A 12,563-nucleotide genomic window follows, 5' to 3' on the forward strand; every position below is an offset into this window, starting at 1 on the left:
TCCCCAGTCCAAACAGGGTGAGGTCCATTTCTCCCGGTCCACTGTCATCCCTACTCGCCTCCCGTGGGTAAAACCCTTGATGTCCCCCCTGCCCACTGAGTGAACCAGAAAACAGGAATGAATTCAAATTGCACCACTTGACTATGATCAACTTAATTCTCTTAAAAAATACGCTATGAGATCAACTTCATTCTCTTAAAAAATACGCTATGAGATCAACATAATTCTGTTAAAAAAGGATTCTATGATCAACACAAGAAGCAAACATGATAAACGAAATGCAGAAAGCGCTGGCTTATGAGTGTACGAAAAGTAAGCCAGATCTAATGCGTGACCCATTCTACCAAGCCCCTATAAAACCTCCCAAGTCACAACATTTCATACAATTCTTCTTCTTTGCAGAATACCACAAAAATAAAAGACACCATGGTTCTCTTCCAAAACTTATTCAGCATTACAACGATCATCATCTTCTTCTTCTCTTTCACAAAACCATATTTTCGTTACTCATTGGAAAACCATACTGATGAGCACAGAACCATTTCCAAGTTCGTGCTGCCAAAAAGGAGAATTCAACAATGCTCTGATCTTAACCCTTACCTTGGCATACATACCAGCACCAACGGACCACTAAGAGATGAAGAGAACATAACCGTTACCGTTACTGGAGTCTTGATTCCCTCAATATCTCACTGGGTTGCCCTCGTTTCCCCTCCTAATTCCGAGTAAGAGACCTGTTTGGACCTCTTTTAAATGCTTCTAAACGGCTAGTTTTTATGGTTTGATACATTTTCATCTTCCTTGGTCGTTTCACTATTTCTTCTAATTTATGACCTTTTTATTTTTTTTCTTGATGAGAACAGTGTTAATGGTTGTCCACTCGATGCTTTCATGTACCTGCAAACAGGAGATCTTAGCCAACTGCCACTTCTTTGTCATTATCCTGTAAAGGTACGTGTCGATATCTTAGATAGTTAAGCTTCTAAAAAGTAAAAACTGTTCCTTGGGAAACTCGCACGAAACAGATGGCTTCTATCATGCTTTTAAAACTTTATGGGGGCACTGTTGAAAGTGAGAAAATGACAGGAAAAATACAACCAGGAAAGGAAAGATGGCAATTTTTTCAACCATTTCAAACAAAAAAAAACTGAAAGAAAAGTTTTTCTAAAAAGTATGATTTTTTATAATAAAAAAAAAAACTCTACCTGCAGGGTGAAGGAATTTTTTCAATAAAAAATTCTTTTAAGATTGAGGCTATCATCCACACAACACATCATATGGTTCATCTTTCTTCCACCCACCAACATTTTCAAGTCTCTCTCTCATTTTTCACTCAGTCATTCTCATGCTACACAAACAAGCAAAAGAAAAAATCATTTAAAAAGGTCGACATATCAAAACTTTTCATAGGTAAAATTGTTTTTTCTTGTGCTGGCTTTCAAATGTGCCTTATAAGTAGCTCACTCTTTTCAAATTGAAATCAAATTGTTGTTGATGTTAAAAAGGCACTTTACATCTAAAAAAAATACATCTACTTACTTTTCTTTATATTGTTCACTTTCACTTGTGTTTCCTAGTCACTTCATTTTTTATCCATTAATGCATTGTTAGCTTCATGCTTCATGGGTTGGTTCTAACGAGTCACTTTTTATCCTTCTAACATATAGCTAGCGTTGGGAAAATTTGTTTGGGCCTAAGTATATATAATCATACATTATGTATTGATCTAATATGGTTGAGCCAGGTGATAACTTATACGGTATGATCTTATTATGTGATGAAACCTCTTATGCTTTTATATATTACTTTTTAATTTTATGACGGGCTAAATTGAAAATAGACTCTCGGGTTAATTATGATATCTAAATCATATATAGTGGCCTTCTCTTCAGGCTTCTCATCATCATTAAGAGAAATCAGTTTCTCTCTTATGAGTTTTAGAGAAAGGCAAAGCCACATATAAAGGTTTTGAAAGATCATACCCATCAAAGATCCACTGAAACATCAATGAATTTAGATACACTTCTGCATCAATATTTGGTTTATGTTCTTTTCAATAATTTAGCACAAACAAGATTACCGATCTATGTGGTTTTTCCAATTCAATATCCAACGGCTAGAACTTAAAATAATCACTCGTTGTAAGCTGAAATTTGAAAAACAAGCCCTTAAAGTTATTTCAGCCACATGTATTGTTTTGAGCTCTAGTCGTAAAAATGTCATATACTTTATCTAGAAATTCAAAAATGCCCTTGATTATGGGGCATTGACGGCATAACATGATCGTGGTTCTGTGTTCAGGGCAGGCAGTGTACTGCCCCTTTAAGAGTGAGGGCAGTACAATGGAAGTAGAGCTCCCCCCTTTGTTTTTTTCTTATAAGAAATATTAAATTAAACTTAGTTTTAGTGTTGCACTCCTGCCACCATGCCTTACCTCTGGACGGTACACCGTGGCCAAGCAGCAGGTCCCTGGCAAAGGACCTATGAACCAATGCATTCAGTTGTTGCCAAGAAGCCAAAAAAAGGCTTTGGAATAAGGTGCAGTACCAGAGAAGGTGTGGGGACGATTCAGCATTTAACCCACACAAGCAGCACATGTTCGGCAAAGAGAAACCCATCCGTGATAGGTTCTCATGGGTTAACCTTGTCCATAAATACCAGCCACGTAAGGGGGGGGGGGGGGGGGCAGGACTGGGCTGTAGCTAGTACAGTTATATAATTAGCTAGTTTTAGAGTATGTAGAAATCTTGGTAAGTAAAAAGTACAAAAAATGGTTTCACCAAAGTGGGTAGGGTGTTAGGCGTTTGTGTAAGTTTGGTTCGTTCGAATCCCACCATCTATTTTACTGAATTCAATTAAGCACAAGCTGGGCTTACACTTGACTCGAACTGAGTTCGTACAAAAGCTCAAGCTGAGCTTGAGAACATGTGATTTTTTGTGTAAGCCAAGCTTTTTGAGCCTAAGCTTGGCTCGAGCACAGCTGGTGTGCAGGCCTGTATTTCCATCTTTGTAAGCAGGGTCACTACAAGGTTCCCCATGAAATTAGGTCTCACTTTGAAGACCAAACACATGACAGGTATGGAGCAGCACTTTGAAGCTTGTCTCTGTGGGTTTACCATTATCAAATAGGGCCGGTCAATTAAGGCTTGATCTTGATGGATTCCTCCTGGAAAATAAAATATATTGCCCATAAATTTTCATTATCTATCTGGCATCTCTATTCATTTGCAAGGAAAACAGTCACCGGCCGACACAAACTCGTTCTTAATAAACTCAAACTAGCATCATGACAAGTTATGTATTGACTTGTAGCATTCCTATACACCAAGTTATCTATTTATTAATTTGCTGTATCTCTGTTTGTTTTCTTCTTTTCTCTTATATTGATGGTTCTCTCTCTCTCTCTCTCTCTCTCTCTCTCTCTCTCCAGGCACAGTATTTGAGCAATGATCCTTCGTTTCTTAACTGTAAGAACCAAGTTTGTGAAAAGAGTGTGGGTGGCATGTGTTTGGTGAGGACATGCAATGCTTCCATTAAGTTTCATGTGGTGAACATAAGGACAGATATAGAAATCGTCCTCTTCGCCGGTGGGTTTGATGCACCCTGCATTCTCAAAAGGTCACTGCCTCTGAGTTTCTCCAATCCACGGATGCCACTTTACGGCCATTTGTCAAGTGTCGATTCCACCGGCACATCGGTGAGCATTGATATTCTCAGCTCTATTTTTTTGGACAACATATCCCATCATCTGACATATGATAGGATCCATCCTACATTCATTCCTAACCGTCCAACCAACAGCTATGATCATAGGCGGAGCTTGGGGGGGGGGGGGGGGGACTGGGCTGTAGCCCAGTCCTGCCTCCCAGCCCAGTTAAAAAGACATAAAAAAAAATTTAAAGCCCAGCCCTGATTCCATATGAAATAGATTTTTATCCATTTTTGTAGATAGTTTGATTTGTCCATATGAAATAGATTTTTATTAATAATTGCAGCCATTTTTTATTTTATCTAAAAAAAAAATCAGGGGCACTGCCCCCGAACCCATTCTCACCAGGATGCAGCTATGATCAACATCTATCCCCTGGTGTCATATGCCAGAGGATAGGATCCTTTTTTTTACTTTCTCCATACATGTCTCTATGTGACAATGAGCCTAGCTAGCTCGAGCTCGACTCGATTAAACTTGGTTTGGACTCACCCGTTAAGTAAATGAGCCGAGTTTGAACAAGAGCTTAGGCTCGTTAAACATAAATGAGCCGAGTTTGATCAACCATTAAAACCCGATTAAGCTCTGTTTGTAGTTGTATAATGACAAATATTAGGATATGTACAATTTTTGTTTCCTAAAAGCCACAAAAAACGGTTTCAAGTTGTTAGGCCTCTGTTCACTTGTGCGTCAGGTCAAGTGTTCTAATCCTGCCATTTACACTTGTTTGAAAAAATACTTTTTTAAACAAATCAACTTGGCTCGAGCTGAGACAATTTTGTACGTTGGGTGTTCAAGCTCGGCTCAAGTTCGAGGCAAGCTTGAACACACTTTTTTGAAAGAGCCAAGTTTTTTAGCCTATGCTCGTGTGCACCCCTATGTGGCTCATGTGCACCCCTATGTGTATGCAACACGGTTCGAAGAAATTTTCAAAAGTAAGATACACACATGTTTATAATATTTTATATTTTTATTTTTATTTTTTTCTTTAAAAAAATATATTTAATACTTATGAAAGCATGTTGATATTAATAATATAATTAATATAAAATATTTTATATCACTCACTTAAAGGGTATTTTTGTAATATTTATTGAGATGACTCTCATTCTCTCTCTTAAATCTCACATAAATCATAATGTAATCAAGTGATTGAAAAAAAAATAAAAAACTTCATTTAGGGGTCAACCTTTTGCACCTAATTCCAAATATGGGACTCATGTTTCTGAAATTTCAAATGTGGGTCAAACTTCTCCTAAAAACTGCCAGGCAAGGGCCTACATTTAATATTGTCCTTTAACTCGGGTTATATGATGATGCCAAACAACCACACTAATCTTCATTATTAAAAGTTCAAACTGCTTAATTTTTCTATTTTTAAGAGGATGAATGAGTAGCTTTTAATTTTCAAAGGACAATACAAGAATCACATCTTCCAAAATGGCATCATCTCTCTCTCTCTTTGGAAGACAAGTAGAGCACCTTTTTTTTCAAAAGTTTATTTTTTACCGGTAATGTTTGAAGCATGGAGTGGAACATGTTTTGGAGTTTGGATATGGACCATGCTGATCCAACATGGACAGTGAACTTGCTTCAATTGTGCTAGTCCAGGGCTTGGTTCTCATGGACCTTCGCCTAGCTTGGCCATGTAAGGTATTGGGGGAGAAACCATGGAGTAGAGAATCTGACCAAGAGGTGGACCACCCAAAGAAAAATGGAACCAAACCAAACTCAACATAAAGACGGATTGAACTCAACCTAGATCTTCCGAGCCCACACAGATCAGGTTGGGTTTGACCGTGATCTAGGCTGAATCATATGCTAAGAATTGTTTCCTCAAAAGAAGGTCTAGATCCTAACTCAAAAGTATGACAATGAGCTCATTTGTAACTCCACGGGTAACATTTTTGGAAATATTTGTTGCAGGCCAACTTTTCTCTTATATTCCTAAAAACGGACCCAGGTTTTCAAAATTGATTTTTGGGAACCATATAGATTAACTCAAGTTGTTTAACCATAAACTGCTCGCAACGAATTTGCTAAACTGCCTTCCTTATATGCTAACACAATGGTCAATGGTAAAAACATCTTTTTCAAAGGAAGGTTAGAATGGAATTTTCATATGCATTTTAACTTTTTTCATCAATTCTTTTTTTCTTTCAAGTTTGGTTCTCTAGCACGGTTTCTTTTCCATATGATTTTTCAGATCAGGATAACATGGGTAAGTGGAGATAACAATTCTCAGCAAGTGGAGTATGCCAATGGGATGTCAGCAGCATCAACATTTACTACATTCACTCAAGATGACATGTGCAGTGAGTCTCTCTCTCTCTCTCTCTCTCTCTCTCTCTCTCTCTCTCTCTCTCTCTCTCTCTCACTTTTAGCTGCATTTCGGAACTGCAAGGTAGCGATCTTACAAGCCCAGCAAAACACTTTGGGTGGCATGATCCTGGTTACATTCATTCAGCTTTGATGACAGGTTTAGAGCCCTTTCACAACTACTCATATAGATATGGAAGGTAAGATGAACTATTGATTCCAAATACACAAAAATCAGATATAGTAACCAAATTCTTACTTTCATGAGTTGGTGTTATTGCTACTGCTACCATTTGTCACTGTTACTACTACTATTGCCATAATGATGATAATAGTGTTGTTAGTATTGTCTTGATTAAGTAGCTAGCATATTTCGTTTTTACTCCTAATCTCTCTTAGCATTGTCATCATTGAGCCTTGTACCATTTGTTCCAAGTTACTTTTCCTAGTCATATAATATGCTTATAGTTTCCTTCATGTGATTCTAAACTAAAGAATACCAGAAAAAACATACTTCAGTGCACTTACAGTCCACAAGTTGCCTGTTCCCTATATTATTGAGAAGACATGATCCATCATTTTAAGGGAGAAATTATCATTATTTATTGTGCTCATGTTTTAAAAGATAATCCCTCATTTATTTTCCTTTTTTACATTTTTTTATATCACCAATAGGTGAAAACTTGTTTGTGTTCCAATAAGTATTCTTTGTACTGACCATTTTTATCTCAAATGAAATATCAGTAACTCTTCTGGGTGGAGCACACAGGCAGAGTTCCATACTCCACCTGCTGGAGGTTCCAATGATGATCTTATATTTATCGCATTCGGTGATATGGGAAAGGCTCCACTGGATCTCTCTGTTGAACACTATATACAGGTGATGTAAATAATAATAAAATTGATGGTAATATTAATAGTAATACATATTTCTGAAATTACTAGTTTTTTTTCAATCAAATTTCTGCATTTCCAGTCTTTCCTCTCTAAAGCTTGAAGTGGCATGTCCTAGCCATAAACAGTATCTTTTATAGCCACACCCAATTGGTAGAATCCATCAATTTGATCTATAAAAAAAAAATTTATTTCATAATAGAGAAATTTTCTAATAAAATTTTAAACAATGGCAGCCAGGATCTCTCTCTGTAACAGCAGCCATAGCGGATGAAGTTGCATCAAGCAGGGTAGATTCAATATTTCACATTGGAGATATCAGTTATGCTACTGGATTTCTAGTAGAATGGGACTATTTCCTATATTTGATTACCCCGGTGGCTTCTCATGTCTCATACATGACAGCAATTGGGAACCATGAAAGGTAAAATTTCATGTCTGCAAATTAAGGGTAACCAAATTTAAGTTGCTATATCTACAATCCGGGGGCACCTAAATCATACTTAATAGGCTAATTGAATCGCTTAATTAATTTTAGCTGCAACACTTTATATGCGTACCTGTATATTTATAGCAGTGTTTGACATGTTTGTAGGGACTATATCCACTCCGGCTCCGTGTATATAACTCCTGACTCAGGAGGAGAGTGTGGAATTGCTTATGAAACTTACTTCCAAATGCCAACTTCAGAAAAGGATGAACCATGGTACTCAATTGAGCAAGCTGGGGTTCACTTCACTATCATATCCACTGAACACAGCTGGACTAAGGATAGTAAGCAGGTAATGAGCAAAGGTCTATCTGTAAAATTCATCAAGAAATGATCAAGTTGTGACAGGTTGGTTCACTTACAATCTATCAAGTTCCTAGATAACCAAGTGGCCACCCGAATCATTACAAGATTCAATCAGCCTTAACCAAGCATTATCTAAGGCTTGATTGACTTGATCTAAGATTGTTATCATACTAGTGATCTTTTTGTCAATGGTCTGAATTATTAGAGTCCTCCCTGATCATAGGTTGGAAGAAGCTCCAAGGTGATCCATTGGATACATAGCAGGCTGATCAGCCAAAGGGCTCGAGCTATATATATATATATAAGAAGGGTGATGGTCCTACCCCTTTTTCGCTAGGACCCTCAAAAATCATTCTTTCAAGTATTTGTTACTTGATCTGAACCGGTAGATGTGTTTATCATTGTTTACTCAATAGAGAACATGTATTTGATTAAGATTTTATATACTCAGATGTGTATTTTAAGAGGTAAAAAAATGAATGGTTGATATTATGCTAAAATCAATTTGAAATATTTACATTTTTAAATCAAATCAATTCTAAAGAAAGCTTGTTTCTTAGTAAATAAGTAATGATAAACACATCTAATGGTTCAGATCAAGCAAAAAATACTTGATAGTTTGATTTCTAGAGGATTTATATACATATATATATATATATATATATATATATATATATATATAGAGAGAGAGAGAGAGAGAGAGAGAGAGTAATGCGTTCCTTAGGCCCCTTCAAAAATCGCAGTTTTAAGTATCTTTTCTCACGTCTAACACCATAGATGTGATCTATAGGTTTTGTTTAGTGTGAACCGGCTTTTGGATCGCCATAATCTGACCTGTATATACAGGTTTTTTCGGTGATCCAAAATCAGTGGCTATGAAGGTATCGTTTTTTTCTGGCTCAGAAAATTGCTTTTTGGTCGAAAAAACATCCAGAATGGGGCAGAATGAGAAATGGGGCCTCATATGTTCAGTTCTCATGTATACATATATAACTCTCCTTGAAGATTTTAACTGATTTCTTGCTTTCTACTGCTTTTGAATTATGTTTGCAGTATCAATGGATGGAGAAGGACTTGGCTTCTGTGAATCGGACAAGGACGCCATGGCTGATATTTATGGGGTTGGTAACTTCCAACATATATAATATGGCTAATATAAAAACTGTCAATGAAACCCAAACATGATTCCATTGGAACTTACCCTGCTACACCGACAGTGGGTTTTCCAGGGTTTATTAGCACTAGATGCATGAAAGGATGGGCTACATCTAGGAACAACAATTTGTGGTTTTCCTTGTTGAACAATATCAATAACATATTATGTTCATAGCATGGTGGCCCAGCCAAATAAGGTGACAACCATGCATTAACAGATGCATCCTGCAGTTATATATGGCGGGAAAGAGTTGAGTTGATTGGGCATCATGGAGAAGGATCTATATGTTTTCTTGTTTAATAATTTTAATAATTGGTTCTATCAGTCAGAATAGCCTGATATTGTTAAGTTAATTTGTTTATTGCAGGCATAGGCCAATGTATTCTTCTGAGTCAGGAAGTATTATTCCTAGTGTTGATCCTCGATTTACTGAAGCCGTAGAACCACTTCTCATGCAGTACCAGGTAATGATGCACAAACGATAGAAACTTCATGTTAACCACTAGACCATGCATTGGTATCCACCAAAAAGCATAAATATTGAGAATTATAAAGGAAAAATATGCATAAAAGATATAATATAGTTTAGAACCTTATGAATCTAATAAAACAATAATTACCCCAAGCCAACACTTGGGGGAGAGGTGCAATGTGATTGCACAACTTAATTTAGTGCTGCTTTACTTGATCACCCACCATCTTTGGGATACAACCTGTCAGCTGTGGGCCCAACAGCAGATGATGGCAGCAGCACACTTCAAGTGTGCAACCATATTGCACCTGAGATCTCAATTCCTTGGGGAAAGATATATGACTTTGTAAGATTGACTGTCTTTATTCGTTTGATGAAACAAATGAATTTAAGTCCATATATGAGTGAATCAACAAGGGATCAGCACTGCAGGTCGGCTTAATGCATTCAAGTTAAAAGGATGTCATGACTTTGATACCCAGGTGGTTTCCGTTTGTTATATTTAAAAAATTATAATAATAAAATAATAGATAGAGGTACATATACGGGTGGTCCAAACTTGGTTCCAATATTGATTCATCCAAACAAAGGTCCAAGATCTAATTTCCAGGAACCAACAATTTGCTGGGCCCTCAATATGCATGATGGCTAGAACACCTAGCTAGAAGCACAAACCATTGCTCTCTCTCTCTCTCTCTCTCTCTCTCTCTCTCTCTCTCTCTGTGAAAAGTGACTGGTTTCTTGTGACAGGTAAACCTGGTTCTCTTTGGCCATGTCCACAGCTATGAAAGAACGTGTGCGTTGTACGAGAACACTTGCAAAGCCATGCCCAGCAAAGATGGCGACGGAGTCGACACATATGATCAGTCCAATTATACTGCCCCTGTTCATGCTATAATAGGGATGGCAGGTTTCACTCTTGATAAATTTTCTAGAAATGTAAGTTGGTGCTTATCTTTTTTTTCTTTCTGCAATTGTTGAAGCTCATCACTATTCCCTACTGATCACAGAAAACACAAAATTTGGAGTGTACCTTAACGCTATTTTTTATTTTGCCATAGCCTTCAAGTTGGAGTTTGGTCAGGATTTCTGAATTTGGATATGCAAGGTTCAATGCTACAAGAGAGCAGCTTCAAGTGGAGGTTAGTGTCTATGTTTTGCTACTGTGTAACTATTTGAACCTTCCCTTTTCACAGTGGACATGCAAAAGATTAGATCCAGTTTCAGTATCTTGCTCTGGATCCACGTTCAGGTTGTGAAATACGTAATGCATTTTTAACTAACAGCTCATTTAAGCTATATATGTTAGTTTAGACGCATATATTCCTTATTTCAATTGTAAATCACAGTGGTTTATATATATATATATATATATATATATATATATATATATATATATATATATATATATATATATATATATATATATATATATATATATAGAGAGAGAGAGAGAGAGAGAGAGATTGTATCTATAATACTAATCAACTTGAGATTTCATAGTTGCAAGTTGTTTCGAGTCAATCTAACACTGTAGATACATTCAGCATGGTCAATTTATTTAGTATAAACTTCGGATCGTGTTTTTTACAACAAAGAGTACATTTTTAAGTGATAATTTTTTTGCGAATCACCAGAAAAACATGTACGCACCTTGTAATCTGGTGATTCAAAAGCCAAACCCCAATAAATGAACCATGAAAATCACACCAGTGGGTTTTGATTTACTAAAAAAAATTAGCCCATGTTAGGGATTGTCCATGCAGCCGACTATAACACACACACACGCACATAATTTAAGAATTCCTCATTTGAGAAAGTAATTAAATTCCCTTTTTGATTTTCATGTTGTTATCATGAGCATCAATGGGTTATCAATATATATATATATATATATATATATATATATATATATATATATATATATATATATATCAACAAAAGAAAAAAGGAATCAATGGGTTGGATTGATCCACATATCATCTAAGTGGATCTGAACTGACCTAGTGAATCCCTTCATCATATCCATTTGCCCATGTCTGTTCTGGTCCCTGTATCTTGCTCTGGATGCAGATTCAGATTTTATGTCATTTGATTTTGGACAGAATTCTGATCCTTACCCGAATTCGAACCCCTCACAAATCTGTTTATTAGTACATGACTTCTATCAACTTTTGGATATATTTAACGTTAATAGGGTGCCATAGATGTACAATAATATACCTCATCAACTAGTGAAGTGGGCTGTACTTAATCGTATATACTTAGAAAGATAAACCTCCCGATTGAGCACGATATGTAAATGACTTGCATTCTGCATAGCTTTTGTTTGTTGGAGAAAGATGTACATTTTTTTACAAAATTTGTACTTTTTGTGATCTGTTGATTTTCATCTGCCTAAACCCAGCTTGCCCATTAAAAGAAAAAAGAAAACTTCTATGATAATTAGGACTTCAGTTAAAAACCTTCTTGTTTAAAGAAATTCTTACTAATATCTTTATAATTTTTTTCTCATAGAAAAAAAATATTAATATGAATTTTGACAAATTCTTTCATTCTATTCTTTTTTATTGTTAATTTTTGAGAGAGATTGATTTTTGCTGCATTCACTGTGGAAGCATTTCATTTTTCTTGTTTCAGTTTGTGAATTCGACGAGGATCGTGAGAGACAGCTTCACTATCATAAGAAAGTAGATGGGCGTATGAAGTTCTTGTTGGGATTTGTAAAGAAGTTTTGACATCACATAAGTTCCCTGATCTACACAATGAAAAAAATGATAGAACTACAAAATTCTTGTACATATCAAAAATAAACCTCCCCAGCTAGTGGGATGTCATTTATAATTCATGTAACATATGTATATTTCATGTAAGATGTGTTGATCAAAGACTTGTGGGGACAAATTAATTCCTCCAAACTTGGCTATCTTGTGGGAAAGAACGATTAGGAATTAGCAAAATCAAACCAATTTGCCCACAAGGGCTCTGTTCCTCTCGTAGGGGCGACTAGTATTGGTTAAGGAGGAGTCTTTTGCACTAGATCTGATCTTGGGGCCAGTTTGTATTAGGCGCAGCAAGAGGTGGAGGCTCATCCGGCGGACGTGGTTCCTTACTTCTTGGTGGTTTGTTTGGATGGCACGAAACGACGCTCATTTTCGTCATATATATTCCAGTTAACACTCATAACCTGGTGCATAAAATCTTGGTAGATGTTTAT

The 12,563-nt window shown here is 36.4% G+C and overlaps 1 protein-coding gene across 1 annotated transcript; it reads left to right on the forward strand.

Moving 5' to 3' along the window:
• Positions 1-426: 426 nt before the first annotated feature.
• Positions 427-12,040, forward strand: LOC149814459 (putative inactive purple acid phosphatase 27). Its single transcript, XM_089990358.1, has 13 exons — positions 427-725; positions 864-951; positions 3,431-3,697; positions 5,916-6,024; positions 6,114-6,228; positions 6,773-6,908; positions 7,159-7,346; positions 7,518-7,704; positions 8,772-8,839; positions 9,242-9,338; positions 10,097-10,285; positions 10,408-10,488; positions 11,987-12,040. The coding sequence occupies exons 1-13, from the start codon at positions 427-429 to the stop codon at positions 12,038-12,040; spliced, it is 1,878 nt and encodes a 625-aa protein (XP_089846484.1).
• Positions 12,041-12,563: the final 523 nt, after the last annotated feature.

This window comes from Nuphar pumila, chromosome 15, assembly GCF_984573655.1.
Source record: "Nuphar pumila chromosome 15, dmNupPumi1.hap1.1, whole genome shotgun sequence".
Taxonomy (NCBI): Eukaryota; Viridiplantae; Streptophyta; class Magnoliopsida; order Nymphaeales; family Nymphaeaceae; genus Nuphar; species Nuphar pumila.

Bases quoted from the DNA above. Each gene is read 5' to 3' on its own strand.
- LOC149814459 (XM_089990358.1), top strand. From the start codon at position 427: ATGGTTCTCTTCCAAAACTTATTCAGCATTACAACGATCATCATCTTC. The intron at 6,229-6,772 runs GTAAGATGAACT...ATGAAATATCAG, and splicing joins TACTCATATAGATATGGAAG to TAACTCTTCTGGGTGGAGCA. The intron at 6,909-7,158 runs GTGATGTAAATA...AAACAATGGCAG, and splicing joins CTGTTGAACACTATATACAG to CCAGGATCTCTCTCTGTAAC.